Source organism: Vipera berus, assembly GCF_964194415.1.
Source record: "Vipera berus genome assembly, chromosome: 1".
In the NCBI taxonomy this organism is placed as follows: Eukaryota; Metazoa; Chordata; class Lepidosauria; order Squamata; family Viperidae; genus Vipera; species Vipera berus.
Window position 1 is genome coordinate 319483281 of NC_138202.1, and position 19801 is coordinate 319503081.

General features: G+C 39.0%; 1 protein-coding gene across 3 annotated transcripts in view; it reads right to left on the minus strand.

Moving 5' to 3' along the window:
* TTBK1 (tau tubulin kinase 1) overlaps nucleotides 1-19801 on the minus strand; it is a 105039-nt gene that overhangs the window by 24902 nt on the left and 60336 nt on the right. For all 3 annotated transcript variants that reach the window (XM_081328317.1, XM_081328318.1, XM_081328319.1), the window contains 4 exons: nucleotides 18669-18823; nucleotides 17166-17388; nucleotides 16546-16721; nucleotides 14139-14700 (listed from right to left, as the gene is read on the minus strand). In XM_081328317.1, coding sequence (XP_081184443.1) covers nucleotides 14139-14700; nucleotides 16546-16721; nucleotides 17166-17388; nucleotides 18669-18823 — 1116 coding nt within the window. The remainder of the gene's footprint in view (nucleotides 1-14138; nucleotides 14701-16545; nucleotides 16722-17165; nucleotides 17389-18668; nucleotides 18824-19801) is intronic.

A 19801-nucleotide genomic window follows, 5' to 3' on the forward strand; every position in this document is an offset into this window, starting at 1 on the left:
ACATAAATCATGTTTACTATATCCTCACGCCTGAAAGGGTGAGCTGGGGATGTAGAAATGCAGCCCATGCTATACAGTGTGAGTTGCAAAGTAAAGGCAAACCCAAAGGGAAGCAAGATGTTCAATTTGGCTGTGGTACAGAAACCATAGTAAAAAGACAGTGATTTTGACATTGTAACTTTTAAAATATGCATCTGTGAATCCTTCTTAATAGCTGACTCCAATTTCTCATGCATGCTTACTTAAATTAATAAGAGTAAAATATGAAAAGGCCTCAACATCAGCACAGATCAACGCAAAACTCTGCCATGATTTTATCTTAAGTGTAAAGATAGCTCTCTCATGTCTGTGTTGTCCCTTCACTCAAGCCTTACTGCTGTATCTTAATTGTATTCACTGTTACAGCCTAATATTTGCTACCCCACTATTAAACACCATCCCCTTGCAGTAGTGTACTGTGACCAGCATTTAATAAGCTATATGCAATTCTAACTGTACTCTTAAACCATGATGAGCCTCTGAACCATGTAGTGGAGAATTAGAGAGAGGCATGTGTTCTGAGTTCTTTTCTTGGCAGGGGATTTAGACATTTACAATACCTTCTAGGCCAAAAGTCGACTGGGATTCAATATTGCATTAAAATGGTGACAAATGGGGCAGGTGGGCTTTATTATTGCATTACAAAGGCTGCTGCTTTCCCCAGTACAGGCTATGTTTTGTGTGTGAAGCGGGCCCACACCTGCTGGAGCTGGGATCTGGAAATGCGGAGGACAGAAGGCATAAGTCTGTGGTTTCCTGCTGTGAGGGGCATGTGCCTGCGGTGGGGCATGCGCACGGGGGTGCTCTCCGCCGAACGGCTGCGCTGTATGAAAGTGCCGCCAAGGTGAGGGTACTGTTCTGTCTCCAGGGTTGAGGAGGAGAAAACGGAGGACGCCAGTCTTCTTAGGGGGCTGTACCTCGGGAGAGAGTGTTGAGAATGCCTGTCCTCCTCCAACTGCAAAAGACCAAGAAGAGTGGAGGAAAAGGTGTCAGGCAAAGACTTGACTCGCTCCTGGTTTGTGCTGTGCATGCTGCAGAAATCTTCACTGGCGGATGGCAAACACTTCTGCTTTACAGGGACTTAATATAGCCTCCATGTTCACCCATTTCTAGGCTAATCTCCTACTGTCACATGAAGGGGCCCTTTAGAAGTAAGAGGTACACCTAGGCCTTACCACTGCCCTTTCACAGAAGTGCAGCAGTTCCATACTTTCTCTATTACAGGCTTTTTTAAATCAAATAATAGAAAGAGGGTAACAGCTCTGAAATTAATTTTGTTTGCCTCCTCACTTTTCTATTAATCCCTCCATACCCAATTACAAGTTGAAAAAAGCAGCTGCGTGGATATAAGTCTATATTTTTTTCTATTGCATTCTTAAAATTAAGTTTCACATTTTAAATTAAGGAGCTTTTTTAAAAAATATCAATGATATCTTATAATACGAAGGTTTATTTTAGTCTACCTTAAGCCTATCTTGCTCTAGAGAAGCTACCCACAATACCTTGATTGGCAACTAAATAGAGATGCAAACCATGCAACTGTAAACTCTAGAAAGTTATAATAATAGGGACAGCATGAATAGCATGAATATGATTCCTCTTGCAAATTTTATTTGCATCATAGGAAGAATAAAAACAGGCCTTCAAATAATGTGAAAATAATTGATACTAACCCTAAAGGAAGTTGGCAATATTTATTTCCTCATTTGTTAGGCAACTTTGATTTCTAATATATTCTGCCCTTCTCAAATATACAGAAGCTGTACTATTTATAAAAGTTTCCCTTAAATGCCTCTCAATCTCTCTGGAGAATTTACAACAGGCCTCTCACCTTTGTGTTTTAATTTGAAGATAAATTGAACATTAATGAAGTAATAAAAGAGAAAGAAATACTATGGCACTGCACTGCTGAAAGTGAACTAGTATAAAGTCATTATATTAAGTATTTCTCAGAATGAAGTATACAAAAATTCCATTTTTAATTGAGCTAGTAGAGGAAAGCTATAGCAAATACAGAGATCAGATGTAAAATGCCTGTGTTTTATTTCTTCAGAATAGTGTGCTGTATATTTCCTCTCTTTTATCCCAGCTACTCATGCTTTTTCTTCAAATTCCCCCATAAACCACTTAGATCCAATTGCCTTCCAACAGAAAAGGTACTCAAATCACTTAGGAATCACCAGGGCTTTTTTTCTCATAGAACGCTCAGAACGACGTTCCGGCACCTTTTTTTTTTGCAAAAAAAAAAGCTCCCTCTATTGCAGTGGTGGCAAACCTATGGCACGGGTGCCAGAGGTGGCACTCAGGGCCCTCTCTGTGGGCACCAGCACCATGCCCCAGAGGTGGCAACTGTCCCTCTTCAACCAGCTGCCTGCTAATTCGCCGAGGTCCCACGTGGCTGAATGCATCCCAGCACGGTTGATTTCCCTCCCCCCCATCCCATCCCTCCTGGCCTTGCATGTTCTCCTTTTCCCAGGCACGACCCACTGCATCACCTCCTCAGCTGTTGACCAACCATCCATCTCGGAGGCAGCTTCTTTGAACTGCTGGCGATGGGCTGCGGAGCCCCAGAGTGCACCTGGCGAGGGGCCAGCAGGCTGTGGCTATTGACAGACACCATTAGCCCCCATGCGCTCACTGGCCTCTGTGTGGGGGGGCCGATGGTGTCAGGCAGCAGCTGCCCCAGCCCTTGCCTTGGCCCATGGCAATGGCACCCCCACCCTGCCTCGCCTCAAGCCACAGGATGAGTCTCCTGCTTACCACCCCACCTGCCAGAGACCTCCTGGAGCTCCCCCAACCCTGCCGACCCCCCACAGGCGTCCCTCCCCATGAGCAACATTGAGGTGACCACACCCACCCTGGCCACACCCACCCAATCTTCCATGACCACCACAGCCACACCCATCCAGTGGCCCATGCCCACCTGGCACCCAGAGATAAATAAGTAGGTTTGGGTTTGCAGTTTGGGCACTTGGTCTCTAAAAGGTTCGCCACCACTGCTCTATTGGCTTTAGGAGTAGGCAATCTTGGCTCTTTTTTATGACTTATGGACTTCAACTCACAGAAATCCTGAGCCAGCCATGCTGAGGGGAAAGAGAGCTGATCCATGCTGGCTCAGGAATTCAGGGAGTTGAAGTCCTTGAGTCAAAAAAGAGCCAAGGTTGCCTACCCTGCACTAGAGGAGGACATTAAAATTATTTACAAGGTTACTTCTTTAGGAACTAAACTTTTAGAATCTAAAACAGCTAATTCAGAAAAGCCAACAGGAAAGAACCTCACATTTTTCATCTGCTTCTGTCTTTTGGAAGGTAAAATTAGATAACAAAATAATCTATTTCCTATGTTAACATCTCTGCAATGAAATCAATAAAGGTAAGAGGAAAGAAATGAGAAACATTTTTCTCAATGTAATATGTTTAATTTAGCTGATGCTAGAAAAAAATAGTATCTTTTGTACACTCTTGAAAACTATTTTGAATCTATAACCATCTATTATAACTAAACCACTTTAAATTAAACAATTCTTAAGAATGAAATATTCTTAATTTGGACTTTACTTTTACTGTTTGGACTGTTGTGTGTTTTGAAAAATAGATTATTTAGAATCTAGTTATGTTGCACTTCAGTCTTTAAATAATTAACCTAGTATATACATAACAATATATGATGTTTTCCATGGTGAGCTTAACATCAATAACAACATTTATTAAAAAGGCTAAAATAATTTCTGGTGGTATTATCTGTACATTAAAATTTTGTTTAGTCATAATCTTTCACTTTTCTCATTCTGGACGAGTGATCATGTATCCTAGCAAAAGACGTTACATATGTGCATAAGTGTAGTCAGTAGCATATGCCTTTTTAAAAATATCAAACATGCAAAGAAACAAAAATAAGTCCAAAATATCTGTATTACATCCAGAAATGCCAACTTTGCAACCAATATTTCTCATCCATAACTATGGCACCCTAAGGATACCTGCATACATGCAAATGCTTCTCTGGGATCAGTAACGCAGCAGGGATTGCTTTTTCCTTCCAGTAACAGATTGCTGGGAAATACCAAACATGGCCTTGAGAATTCCAATGTTTGTTACAAATTTTTCTGGATGTGGTTGGAAAGAGGCCACTGCCACGAGGAACACAGCTCTGGGTCGGCGTTTGGAGCAGCTCCGGGGGGGGGCTCAGCACGGGCCGTGGCGTGGCAACTGCGGGGAGGGGAATCCCCACGGCAGCTGTGGGGAGGGGAATCCCCACAGCATGTGGCTCCGAGCCGCAGGGGCAGGGGTGCAAAGGACAGGCGGCGATGCCATAGCAAGACACCGGCATTGCTCCCAGTGACAGCACCTCTGAGTTCCGGCACCTTTTTTTTTTTAGAAAAAAAGCACTGGGAATCACCCAATTGATCTCATGACCTTCTTTATCAACTTCTGTGCAGGTACAGTGATGTGCTATTCCTAAAAGTAGCCTTTGATATGAACCTAAAAGTTGTGCTTTTGAATTTTTTTAAAATTGAGTTTCTTGGCCTATTAAACAATGGAAAACTGAAGCTTGCTTAATTATTACATGCTTTTACTGGCAGTTCATCCCATCTCTTTTTTCCTTTATTGTTTAACATAAATCAAATGTGCTTAATTCCTTCAACGTTAGAAGTATTCTGTTGTGTTAATTGCTGTATCCTGGACCTACCCTAGTTCATTTTTAAAAAAATCTATACAATGGTCTATTCTAGGATTTATGTAGAGGTGCCACTATTCATGTATTAAACAATGTATTTCTACTAACAAGAAAGCCACAGAAATGTATTGCTATGGCATGTTTGATGTATTGTATAATTATGTCATATTATAATTTAATATAAATGTAGACATCATTAGGAGAAAGCAATGATTAAATGTTATTAATGGTCAGAGCACTTTTTATTCCAGGATTCAAACGTTTTTTAAAATTAAAAGCAGATAAATGAATTTTGGTATAAAATGCCAAGGATAATTAAGCAATGCATAGTTAAATTAAGATAAGCATGAAAACACGGTCTCATGCCATATTGATAAATATTAATATTCTTAACAGAAGCCAGGAGCATGTCCCACAGTACAACATTTAAGATTATTTTTAACGTGAATATTCTTCTTTTCAAAAATTTACACTTTTGGAATAGAAGAAATACATGCAAAGTAGATATAAAAATATATTACTTTCATAAACATTACCAAATATTGCCACTTTATCTGACTACTGTAAAACAATGAGGTTAGAGCCCAAGCACAGAATGATTTGTTTATGATATTGTGGGAATGACTGAGTGCAGCCTTTACTGGATTTTGCTATTTTCTTTTGCATAGCCAAGATTCTAGCATCTAATATGGATTCTAGAATGATAATGGCATAGGACACAGGTCTGCAACCCGCGGCTCTGGAGCCGCATGCGGCTTTTTCAGCCATCTCCTGGGCTCCCGGTCCTCTGCCATGTGCAGTCCAAAAGAAAAAAAAAAGTGGGACTAAAAAAGTTCAACTAATCAATTCAAATATGCAGGGTAGGTGCATATCTCGCCTTGGCTCCACTCTTCAGTCAAACCCTGTTCTGCGCATGTACACGCATGCACACACATTTTTTGCAGCTCCCAGTTTTTCCTTTTGTGAGGGAACCGGTTCCGAGTGGCTCTTTCACTGTTTCAGGTTGCTGACCCCTGGAATAGGATATTATCGGACATGGTGAAAAAATCCAAGTCTGCTGATATTTTATTCATATCTGGAGAATAGGGAGCATCTCAAGTTTGAGGCTGATGGAAAAATGGGCCAAGAACATCTAAAAGATTTGAATTTATACATCTCTGCATCTATTTGAACTAGATTTAGGAACACCAAAAGGTGTTTTGAATAAACTTGCAGAATCAATTAACAATTGCTATATATGTGAGAAATAAAATATTGTAGGGCATTTTTTAAATCATTAGCTCAATTTACCAGAGAATTACCTAAAAAATTACTTAATGATTCCAAAACAGAGAAAGTGTTACCAGGTGTAATACTGGAATCATGCTCAATATTTTTTCCTAATGACTTGGAAGAAGATGTGATGAAAATCTTACTTAATTGCAGATGTTGCAAGATTAGATGAAATAATTAAGACCTGGAGTGGGGAGCAGTTTGAGTCAATGTTGACTCCTGGTAAGTGCCTGGACAAGTCCCTGCGTTTTTCTTGGCAAGATTTCCCAAGTGGCTTGCCATTGCCTTCTTCCAAGTGATTGGCCTAACATTACTCAACTGGATGTGATTAGAACTCAGTCTCCTGATTTTTAGTCTGGTGCCTTAACACTACACCAAATTAGCTCTCTAATTAAGACCTAGAAGACAAAAGAAAATTCAGAATGATTTTTAATAGCCTAGAAAATTAGAAAAGCAGTACAAACACAATTTCTTAATTTAGAAAAATGAAAGCAAATGCACACCTATAGGATTGGACAACTTAGTTTAACAATTTGAATCATTACAGCAGAATAGGAATCACGGTATGAAATTGCTGCGAAAAGAGTAAATATAAATGTTAAAAGCTATGCTTCCTTTGAATCCACACATCTTAGGAAATAAGAACTCTTGGATGCAAGTTTAGTCCAAAAGGAAAATGTTTACTAGGATGGAATCGATTGTGGGAATACAAGACGGAATCTAACAAAGTTACATTTCAATCCTATATAAAACATTCCCATTTCAGCCCCTCCCCTCATCCATTTGGTCAGGCTCTCATCAGTTGCTAGGTGTCAGGTCCTTCCATGGGAAAGGGAACTCTCCTTGGTTTTATGGTTATTGCTTTCCTTTTCAGTTGTAAATGAAGATACAATCCAGACTTGTCTGTCCCCCTCCCTCCCCCAGTTAAAACATACCCTGTTGTTTGAAAATCGCTTTAGTAACCATCCTCTCTCCCCCCCCCTCGGAGAGATGGCAGAATCCCCAGAAATAGCACGTTGTTCTACCTATACAATTATGAAATGTGATATAAGTGGATTCTGACACATGACTCCTATGACTTCATGAATATGACTCTGAGGCTTTTTTGGCAATAACACAGAAGAGTTCATCTACTGCTTCGTCCTCAAATTTTCTGAAATTTCATGGTGGTCTCTCATCTAAATATTAATCAGACTCAACCCTTCGCTTTTTTTCAGTCAGCCAGAATCAATCAGCTGTGTAATTTTCAGGATCTATTTAAAATAGCTTCCACATAGAGAAAGCAATATTTTTATTCTACTCTGGTCAGATTCTGTACCTTAAGTTCTGTGTCCAATTTTAGGCATCACGTGCTTTTGAATATTAACTATAAGAGGTTCAATGCTGGAACCCTAACCCATAAAAGTTAAAACTGATCAGGAGAAGAGAAAGTAAACCCTATAAAAATAGTAAAGTTTTGCATATAGTTAGATTGAAAACAGAGTAGTGAAGCAATCACAGGTTTAATCTATAAGTAGGTAGTTTCAACTGAACAGCTTGAAAGACCTCTAAATGGTAAGGAGAATTCAGCAACTGAACCCTATATCTAAACACAAGGTTACCATAACTATAAATGTATTCATCCATACTTGGTCTTCTTCCTTTTCAGTGTCCAACTTTTTTGTTCCAGATTAACAAATAAGTAAAAGGCTACTCTCTTTTTTCAGCATGCTATATTTTTGGGACATGATCTGTGAGGAGTCCTTTCTCTTAATGTTTCTTCCAATGTGTTTAAACTGTTTCAAGACTGTTAGGAAAAAATACCATTCCTGTTGCATGCTTCTGTGGCTGTACGCCAGATGCAAGAAGTCATGGCAATTGTACTTTTCCCAACATGTAAGAAAAGAAGCAATTGAAATTGGGAAAATTGTGTCCCTTGAATTTCCAGTGACTTAGGAAGGGCCTGAGACAGCTTCTGAATACAGTTAAAATGAATATATTTGCTAAGATCTCCAAAGCTGCAATATAGGGAAAGCTGACCTTTCCAGAAGACACTTGTATTTCAAGTTGGAAATAGCTGACAGGTTGGTTGAACCAAAAGATTGATGTTTTAGTATAATCAGTTGATTTGGTTGTATACGACTTATTTCTGGTATATATAATCATATAGCTACAATAATCAAAGTTTGATAAATTAGCTAAAATTATATATTTTGTTTAATTGGGACATATGACATCCAAAGAATGCAGAGAATACTCCTGTGAACACCTGTCAACCTCTAACAAGATGTCATCTTTAAGCTTATTAATTGGCCTACTTAAGCAATCTGAAATAAGGCTATTGTACCAGCAATGAAAAATTATTCCTAGAAGTATCCTTTGTATCATGAGGTATAAACATAAATATATAAATCTAAATCATCAATGCCTTTCTACCCAATGAAGTTCTTCTGTATGGACACTGAGATCTTGACTTCTCCTTGGCTTCTCCTGAGTGGCCCCGTTCTCCTTCCTTCTGGGGTAAATAACACTCGATGAATTATAATACAGCTTTAGGCTTGTTAAACTCTAGTTCAGCTTCTAGGTATAAAACAGCTTCAAAATTCAAATCAATATTTAAAACTTTTCACGTATTCAGATCTTGTTCTACAAAAGTCATGCTACAATTACAAACAGAAACAGAGAGTGGAAATAGAAGTTAAGTGAATGACTTTGGCTCAGTCATTCTCTCCCTTTCAGTACAACCAACCTCATAGGATTGGTGTTGTGCAAGGAAAAAAATGGTTATGTATGAAACTAAAACTTCCTGGAGAAAAGTTATTAAAGTTATTGAATGAATGAATGGATGGACAGTTTTAAAATTGAAACAAAAAACTTCCAAAATGAATAAAACAGTCAATTTCAAGCTCAAAACAGCTGTTTTAAACTTGAAAAAAGCTGCTGCAAGTTCCTAATACTCCAAATGAGATTTTTTTTTGACCACTGTTACACTGGACACTCTTAAAGAGATAGGCGTACCAGACCATCTTATTTGTCTCTTGAGAAACCTATACGTGGGCCAAGAAGCAACAGTGAAAACTGGACACGGAACCACTGATTGGTTCAAAATTGGGAAAGGAGTCCGGCAAGGCTGTATACTGTCACCCTGCCTATTTAACTTATATGCAGAGCACATCATGAGAAAGGCAGGGCTAGATGAATCAAAAATTGGAATTAAGATTGCCGGAAGAAATATCAACAACCTAAAATATGCAGATGATACCACTCTAATGGCAGAAAGCGAAGAAGAACTAAAGAGCCTCTTGTTGCGGGTGAAGGAGAGTGCAAAACTTGGGTTGAAACTTAACATTAAGAAAACCAAGATCATGGCATCCGGCCCTCTCAATTCCTGGCAAATAGATGGGGAGGAAATGGAGGTAGTGACAGATTTTATTTTCCTGGGCTCCAAGATCACTGCAGAGGGGGACTGTAGCCAAGAAATTAAAAGATGCTTGCTTCTGGGGAGGAAAGCCATGGCAAATCTAGACAGCACAGTAAAAAGCAGAGATATCACCCTGTCAACAAAAGTGTGTATAATCAAGGCTATGGTCTTCCCAGTTGCAATGTATGGCAGTGAAAGTTGGACCATAAAAAAGGCTGAGCGCCAAAGAATTGAGGCCTTTGAACTATGGTGCTGGAGAAGACTCCTGTGAGTCCCTTGGACTGCAAGGCGATCAAACCAGTCAGTCCTAGAGGAGATCAACCCTGACTGCTCTTTAGAAGGCCAGATCCTGAAGTTGTAACTCAAATACTTTGGCCACCTAATGAGAAGGAAGGACTCACTGGAGAACAGCCTAATGCTGGGAAAGGCTGAGGGCAATAGAGGAAGGGGACGACAGAGAATGAGGTGGCTGGATGGCGTCACTGAAGCAGTAGGCGTGAGCTTAAATGGACTCCAGAAGATGGTAGCGGACAGGAAGGCCTGGAGGAACGTTGTCCATAGGGTCGCGATGGGTCAGACACGACTTCGCAGCTAACAACAACAACACTGAAAACATAAAGATCCAGTTTTTTTGCCTAGTTTCTTGTTATTTTCAAACATTAGCAGAGAGATTTACTTCTGAGTAAGTATTATAAGGGTCAAAGTTATAAAAGATTTGCAAAAATTGCTAATAAAAATGCTTTACAACCTGATTAATACAGTTACCATGGAATTCAGATACTATACAGCTGCAAATGTATCCCATATTCCCCAAGATATTTACTATATTATACATGAGTTTATAGAATACAAGGTTGTAAAGAGAATCTATAGGTCATTTAGACCAGACATGTCAAACTGCCGGCCTATGGGCCTGAAGCGTCATGCCGAAACCGCACCCACCCCATTGCTGGCAATGGGAAAAATGTCATGATGCGTCATGCGAAATCACGTGACATCGCGAGTTTGACATGACTGATTTAGACCAGTATACTCAAACAACAGTACAGGGCTTCCTTCCTCAAATTGGGAAAGAGAGCAAAGGAGGGAGGTATACATACGATGGGGCAAGGAGAAGAAGAGTACTTGTGATTCATCATACAAATGATATGAATCTTGTGCTTTGCATAATGCAACTGCTGTAAATTACTTAATTTATGTTATTTAGGCAATATTATTATGAGTTGTATTATAAACCAATACTGTACCAAAGAAAGACAGGCATTCTGGGTGAAGTAACTGAACATTTATTTCAACAAAGTATTTTTGGGAGTTTAGGAGTAAAGTACTTTGTTAAAGTTTTGGTCTTAATCACCAAAATAAAATAGTCTAATGCAGGAAGCAATTTTTGTGTGTTTAAATCTTAATGTAGTGAAACACTTTTATAACAAAATACCAGTAAACAAATAAAATATCCTTCCTTGACAAAAAAATGGCCCTTTTGTTTTTATCTTGGTCTGAATGAGGTCCTGTCTGTCTCTCACATATCAACTAGGACAATTACGCAAAAGCAGAAAGAATAGAATAGAATAGAATAGAATAGAATAGAATAGAATAGAATAGAATAGAATAGAATAGAATAGAATAGAATAGAATAGAATAGAATAGAATAGAATAGAATAGAATAGAATAGAATAGAATAGAATAGAATAGAATAGAATAGAATAGAATAGAATAGAATAGAATAGAATAGAATCTGGAAGGGACCTTGGAGGTCTTCTTATCCTATTGAATTATCTGAAAAAATTGGAAACGAGTCACAAACTAAATTCAGGCTCATATTTTAGAGCAAAAGATAAAAACAATACTTAAACAGCCTTTTACTAGAAATAAATGTAGAAAAAGTTGATTATCACAGAGATATAATTTGAACAACGTAATAAACGCAGACAAATTATTGCCTTACTATTGCAGGAGGAACAGAAGAAAAGAATGATAAGTTTGGGATAGAATCAAATATGTCTCTACAATGGAAGGCATTACTCAGCATTTCATTATTTTTCAAAATTATACAGAAAGCAGTAATCTGACCCAGCAGAAAGTGAAGAACATTTAAATAGTATATTGCCAAAAAAATTTACTGACCAACAAAAAAAGGTTCCTTCCTTCCTTCTTTCCTCCCTCCCTCCCTTTCCTTCCCAACAGGGAAGTACGGTATGTGGCTGCAAAACGTAGGAGTACAAAATGGGGGAAGGGAGTATGTGAATCCACCAGTGACTGGCAAGTGCAAGCGCAGAAGGACTAGTAGAAAGTGCACCATTTCTCCATTAACTTTCTCCATGCAAGCTTTCCACCAACATTTTGTTAGTGGGAAGGTGACAAGAAGCCTGGCAATCTTATCATTTCCTTCTGGGTTCCCCTCAACCACCGCAGTGCAACAGTGGTACTGAACAACAGCGCAGCAGCGCTGAAGTGGCACAGAATCTTCCCCAAATTAATTCCCATAAAAATAATGGGTCCCAGCATTCTATACATTAGCTCATTTGAGATACCTTTGTTTGTAAAGTTTTACCTTTGATTTATTTATTTTATTTATTTTATTTTTATTACATTTATATCCCGCCCTTCTCCGAAGACTCAGGGTGGCTTACAAGCTTAGCAGTAGCCTTCATTCTATGTATATGCCTGCTTGTTAGGGCTTTCCCCCCCCCCCCAAGCGGCATTATTACAAAGTCAGCTTAATTGCCCCCAACAATCTGGGTCCTCATTTTACCTACCTCAGAAGGATGGAAGGCTGAGTCAACCTTGAGCCTGGTGGGATGCGAACCTGCACTAATTACAGGCAGCTGGTGTTACTTAAGGAGGCATTAGCCCACTGCTCCACCAAGGCTCATGCAGCATTTCACCCAATGAAAGGTTACAAAGTATCAAACAGACACAAGAATTTTAGTATTATATAGATAATGTTCCTTAACTACCCAAAGAAGCGTTCACAGGAATTGCAGCATCAAAAGGAATTGGAATAACATAATAATAATAATAATAATAATAATAATAATAATAATAATAATAATAATAATAATAATAATAATAATAATAAAGTTGGAAGGGACCTTGGAGGTCATCTAGTCCAACCCCTTGCTCAGGCAGGAAACCGTATATCATTTTGGACAAATGGCTGTCCAGTCTCTTCTTAAAAGAGACTAAAGGTATACAAGTGTCTTGCCCTAGCTTGAAAAAGATTAGCGAGATCATTGCCCCAGTCACCAAGTCAAACACATACAGATAATTTGCAATATACAATGGCAATTGGGACTGGACTTTCCATTGCCAAGAGATGAGGTCATAAAGCACGATTGCATCCCTAATTGGTAACACTTAAGAGTACATAAAGGTGTATAACAGGCATTGCACAGCTCATGGAAGGTGTATGAGAAGCACCACACAGGTCAGGAAGAGAGCACATGGGTGCAAAAGTAAGGAAGAAGCATTGCATGGGTCAGAGAGGGAGAAGGAATGTGTAAGAGGTACCATGGAAGTTAGAGACAGAGCACAAGGGGGAAGTGAGAGGTAGTGGCAAACGTCAGGAAGGTTGCAAAGGGATATGCAAACAGTGAAACATGAGTCAGGGACAAAGTGCATGGTTGAAAGAGAATGCATGAGAGGCATGGTGAGGATCAAGGAAGGTGCAAGGGACTGTGGGAAGAGGACAGCATGGGTCACATGCAAGGAGATGCACTTGAGGTACTGTGCAGGTTGAAGACAGTACATAAGGTGCGTGATAGATATGGTGCAGGTTGGGGTGGGTGCATGAGGATATGAGTGGCCAGCAAGAGCACAAAGGGGCTGGGAAAGGATGCATAGGTAAGGAAATCTTAACCAAGAGATCTGCAACCTTTCCTGCTAGCTTCTCAGTGACTTTCTGGGAGCCACTTGGGATGGCGAGGTGGGTGGCATATAAATTTAATAATAAACAAATAAATAAAATAAAGCTGGTATGGAAGATTACAAATGACAATCATGTGATTGGGGAATACTTGACAACTGGTCATTAGTAGAAATGGGTTGCTAAGCACCTAGATCATGATCACATGACCATGGGGCTGCTGGGATGGCTGGAACTCCGAGAACTGGTCATAAACAGCATTCATTCAATGCTGACTGGATGGTCATAGGTAGAGGACTATTTGTATTCAGAATAGGAGTTTTTCTCTGGATGAGAAATAATAGAGAAAAATTGTTGCCTGTTCTAAACCAACACTCAGTCTAGGAAACAATAGGTTAGAGACCAATATACTATTATTATACTATGCATAATAATACATATACATCTCAGAATTAGCGCACAGATTTAGTCTAATTTGATTCTTCTAATCTACAGCACCTCATTCTATGGCAGAAGTGGACAAACTGTGCCTGAACTATAGCTTCCAGCATCCCTTATCATATTGGCCATATTGGTTCAAACTAATGGAGTAAAAGATTCAGTAACATCTACAAGGGCCACCGATTTCCCACCAGTCTGCTGACCCACAGGACTAATCTGCATCAAAAACAATTCACATGGATTCACTTCTAATGTAAAATGCTGTAAAACGTTATTGATGCTGATGTAATAACACTAGCATTGATTCTATAGATACAGACACAAAGGATTGAAACAATCTGGATATGATGCCCAAATGTGATGATTTCACTAAACGAAACAGACAACACAAGAGTGAAAAACAATGGCAATATGAAGGAGATGGATTTCATTTGCATATCTTACCTGTCTCTCGGGACCTATTGGCTCAGATTCTCGTCTCCGCTGCCGGATAGCTGGTGCTGAATATAAGGGGGACTGTGATGGGCTTCCTGGTTGCTGCTCATGCTTATTCTCAGATACTGACTGGCACTGCATTTCATTTCTGTGGGAACTGTCCTCCTCAGCCACAGTCTGCATACCTCGGACTCGCCCATCATGTATTTTGGGCCTGACTGCTGCTTCTGCACCCACCAAGTGCCTCCTTTCATCCCCTTCTTCTATGGGCTTTAGTTCCTCAGGTTCCTCATCAGTTGTCCCAGATGTACTTGGTTCAGCACCAGGATGGAAGTCCTTCAGTTCTGTCTCTTTATCAATGATCACCCACTCTTTGCTGTCAAAGTCCTCCTCCTCAGCCAAGGGCACTGATCGGAAAGCATTACTGAGGGCTTCATGCTCCACAGAAGCAGATACATCCATCCTGCCACTTGCCTGTCGGTCTACCTGACCAGTCTCAATAGACAGCATCTGTGCTGGCTGAGAAGAGCATACAAGCCGGGAAGGAGAACAAGGTAAATCTACTCGGGATCTGAAAATCAAAACAAAGAAAGCCAAGTCAGATTAATTTTAAACATTTATAATTTAAGATTATTAAAGAATAATGATGGCTATTTCCTATAATCTAAGTTAAAGAACCTTTTGAGAATAGCTTCCCCTGAAATAGGATCTGCTCTCTTCCAAATTCATTGAAAATTCAAAAGAAATAATAATAATAATAATAATAATAATAATAATAATAATAAGAAGAAGAAGAAGAAGAAGAAGAAGAAGAAGAAGAAGAAGAAGAAGAAGAAGAAGAAGAAGAAGAAGAAGAAGAAGAAGAAGAAGAAGAAGAAGAAGAAGAAGAAGAAGAAGAAGAAGAAGTTGGAAGGGACCTCGGAGGTCATCTAGTCCAACCCCCTGCTCAGGTAGGAAACCCTATACCATTTCAGACAAATGGCTGGCCAGTCTCTTCTTAAAAACTTCCAGTGTTGGAGCATTCACCACTTCTGGAGGCAGGTTGTTCCACTGATTAATTGTTCTAACTGTCAGGAAGTTTCTCCTTAGTTCTAGGTTGCTTCTCTCCTTGACTAGTTTCCATCCGTTGCTTCTTGTCCTGCTTTCAGGAGCTTTGGAGAATAGCTTGACTCCCTCTTCTTTGTGGCAGCCGCTGAGATATTGGAACACTGCTATCATGTCACCCCTCACCCTTCTCTTCATTAAACTACATATACCCAATTCCAGCAACCGCTCCCTATATGTTTTAGCCTCCAGTCCCCCAATCATCTTTGTTGCTCTTCTCTGTACCCTTTCTAGAGTCTCGACATCTTTTTTACATTGTGGTGACCAAAACTGGATGCAGTATTCCAGGTGTGGCCTTACCAAAGCATTGTAAAGTGGTATTAAAGCTGCCTTTCTGCAAGTATAACCCACTAGTCTTATGTTTCTTTGCTAAAGAATATTAGCAGAGTCCAACACCTGTATCCACCTGACCACTCTCCTCCCACAGCATGCCTTTGCTAGCCTGAGCAAGAAGATGGCCACTGGGGAGTGCACCCTATTCATTCTATTGCCTCACTTATGGAATGATTTTCCAGGAAAAGAGGGAGCAATTTTTAACATCCATTATATCACTTTCAGGCTACTTAACTTAAAGAGGCCTTAATTTCATTTTATGCTTTTACATTTTATTTTTATTTTTTTCCATTGGTGTAGGACTGTAGGTGAACTAATACCCATTGAAAAACATAAATATTGTACATTTCAATGAAATCCATTTATCTGTTTAAATCAGAGAGTTTTATATAAGCAAGTTACAGTCTATTCATTGACTAGATAAGTAATTTTAAAATCTGAGCATAACAACATAAAGGAAATTCAGCAGAGATCTTCAAGTATTTGAAGTAATGAGCTGAACAATTAAATTTCTTTTCTCCACCACTTAGCACTGATAGGTCTGAGTAAGAAAAAGAAAAAAAAGGGGGGGGGAGAATAATACTGATTCAAAATAAACCGAAAGAATGTGTGGCTTTTCCTCATAGGTACATTTAAATCATTATGCCATGTTTGCTTGCTTGTTGGTTGGTTGGTTGGTTGGTTTGAATTTGGGTGGGAAACAACATATGTCTGTGTGGTTGTTGTTGTTGTTTTTTTTACAGTTGACTTAAAATTATCGTAAGAAAACAAAAACCATAAATTTTCCACAACCATCCTGTTCCCAAGGCCTGGGAGGAGAACCACGTTTTTAACAGTTTAATGAAAAGTCATTACATACAGATCTCCGGTGGGATGCTATTTCAGCTTTCTCTTGTGCTTTCTTTACTTTGACTCTTAGCTATATGCCCAAAGCTTGAACAAGAATGTATTAAAGCCACTTAATTGGCCCTAAGCAAACCTTCGTTCGTGCTGATCTAGTTTTCCATCAGCAGTGGAGAGGCGTTCTGACTCAGGACTATTCACACGACGGTATCTCAGAGAACGTGCCGGGGTTGTAGGGGAGTCTGGCACTGCTCGCACTGGAGAGATGGGACACACACCACTTTTCTGATCATCTTCTGCTAAACACTGCGTCTGAGACAGAAAAGGGGAAACCACTGAGAATAAGATAAATCCACAAAAATATGCAAGGTAATGAGCATGAGGCAGCCTATCATCTGAGGGTACTAATTAAATATTTGATTTCACATGCATCAATTTTTGATAGATTATACCCAGGAGGCCGTTACAATGATAGTGCAGTTTTGGCCAAGAAGACGTAATCCAATAAAATAACATCAATAAAGACGTTAAACATCAATAGAGACATTGCAGTTTGTAATATATTCTTTATATCTTTAGCCCAGTAGACATGCACCTCACTTGAATGCAAGACAAAGTCACTTTACATTAAAACATACTTGCATGTCTAAATTTAGCTATCTTACTTAGCATATTGTCTGCTCACAAAACCACTATCCTTTGGGGGGGGGGAAATGAAAAGATTAGTGCACATTCAAAATGGTCAAAAAGTTTTACTTTGCTGATGCTGATCCTGAGTTTGTTGCGATTTACATCAGTCTCTTCCCAAACTTCTCCTTCATTGAAGGGAACATTTGGAGTCTGCCCTAAATTATTCTCTGTTGGCCGGCCAGATAAAATTGGGGGTGCGTTCTCTTGGTCACTCAGGTGTTCTCCTTGAAAAACATCCTCTGTGTTCTCACGAAGTAAATCTCCAGGAATTGGAGTGATATTAACCACACTAAAGGAGAAATAATGTAAAAACTTCAGATTACAAGACTAAAGTTTTAGAGTTATTTCTCGCAGTATCACAAAGACTTCACCCGTTCACAGCCAATACTACAGATAATGCATACAAAGCCCACTGCAACAGAACACGAAGCTTTAAATAATTTATCTCATCTTGAGGTACTACTAGAGTCGATAGATGGCTGAAACTTTGTTATTCCCCTTGCATTTACTATTGGAAACAGCATATTCTTCATTGGCAGCCTGGAAATCTTATCATAAGGATTCCATAATAATTACTTAGCATACTGCAGAATTTCTTGTCCTTCCATAAAAAATATATATACTGTTATCCGTCATTATGATGGCTTATGGCAGGAGGAAATTCTGAAATACAGTATCTACTATAATGACTGTCAGTACAATGTACTGAAGACAGTACTAGCTATGGAAGAAGATGAGTAGCCTGGCTAAAAGAAAATACATAAGCATAATAAAATATATTATTTTTCATTTTGATAACAAAACAGATTTGGGATACCTCTTGCTTATTTTAACTTAAATCTTGAGATGTGGCTTATGTTTATAATGTTTAGATTCTGACTGAGATTTATGATCTTTCAGGGGACTTGCCTTAATAGGACACAAGGGAGCCAGAATACAAGGTCAAATTTTTTCACAGAACTATATGTCGATATGACTCTCTATGTATTTTCCCATGAAATAACTATGTTATCCACTCCCACAAAAGATCTTTAAATTACATTGGCAGTTTATTTCTTTCTAGTTGTCTTCACCAGATCCACTCAAATGGGAAATATTCACAAACTCAGAGAATTTCCCAAGATTTAACAATTAGAGCGTGATCAGAAGCAACACATTTATGATACAAGTAGAGTCAGATCCTATGAGAAGAGTTCTGTCTTTTACTCCTGTTCATGACCAGAGGTCAGAAGGTGATATTTTCCTGGCCTTCCTTTAGTTCTCTCCACTCCAGAAGGATGAAGGACACATTGGAGAAACTGCATTTCTGCATTCCCCACTCAGTGCCCATGAACCCAAACATAAACTAGATAAATGTTCTGTCCATAAATATTAGGACATCTTTGGAATCAATCAACTCAAAGGTAATCACTTATAGTCTACATGTCAAGCTCACATATAGTATTAATATTAGCATACCTGTTTTGAGGAAACATCTGTAACTACATATACTGACTGGATATAAAATAATTTGTCAGTGCACCAAAAGTGAGATTCTTCGATATTGGTTACATGTGGTCTGCCACTCACCCAAACATGGCTGCAGTTTGCCTTGTGTTCTGCTGAGGTGGGGTGGATGTACTTGTAGATAATAAAATATCTGTACCAGCTTTCTCCCAGTCAAAGGCCTCATTCTCAGTAATTCCTCTTTCCTTCATGCTATTTTCAAACACAGTCATGATCAGCTAGACAAAAACAAGTTAAAATACTAAAGTTCAAATGTTTATCCACAATCAGAAATAGGAATATAGGAAGTCACTTTATATGAGATAGAGAATGGTTTATTTCGCAGATTCACAACTTGAGGCCGCAGAGCCAGAAGGAACCCCCAAATCATTGGATGCATCCTCTAAGCTTTAAAAAAAAATCTGTTCCCAAAGTCTAATTTTTGATTAAGTAGAAATCAAAAATCATTACATACTTGACTGAAGAGTAAGCATCTTAACTATATTTTCATTAAACATGAATGAAACAAAATTTAGTTTATTTGATAACTGCATCATTATTTTTAGAGTGCCCCCATAAGGTCAAATAAAAGTCATGAACACTTGTCAACTAGATCGACTCAAGCTCTCCAGAATAGGCAAAGTATTTCCCCAAACATAGCTTTCTTAACTGGATGTGTTTTGGAAGTCTTCTATAATATTCCCTTACTGAAAAATTAGTGCTCCTCCTTAAAATAATTTCCTAAGACATTTGTTTTTTTTCATGTGATATATTAAAACAGATAGCTAAAAACAGATTAACATCAGCATACAACTGAAAGATCTGCTTGTAAGTTATTATTATGATTGTTCACATAGTCAATCAAATGTTTAGATTGGATTTGGCCTTTTTATCCACGTATTAAGTCCTTCCCAAGGATCTGGGATAGGCAGATGTTTGACGGTGTTAAAGTTATCGTTGTATGGTGTAAACCTTGGTGGAGCAGTGGGCTAATGGCTCCTTAAGTAACACCAGCTGCCTGCAATTAGTGCAGGTTTGAGTCCCATCAGGCTCAAGGTTGACTCAGCCTTCCATCCTTCCGAGGTAGGTAAAATGAGGACCCAGATTGTTGGGGGCAATAAGCTGACTTTGTAATAATGCCGCTTGGGGGGGGGAAAGCCCTAATAAGCAGGCATATACATAGAATGAAGGCTATTGCTAAGCACATTGATTTGTGC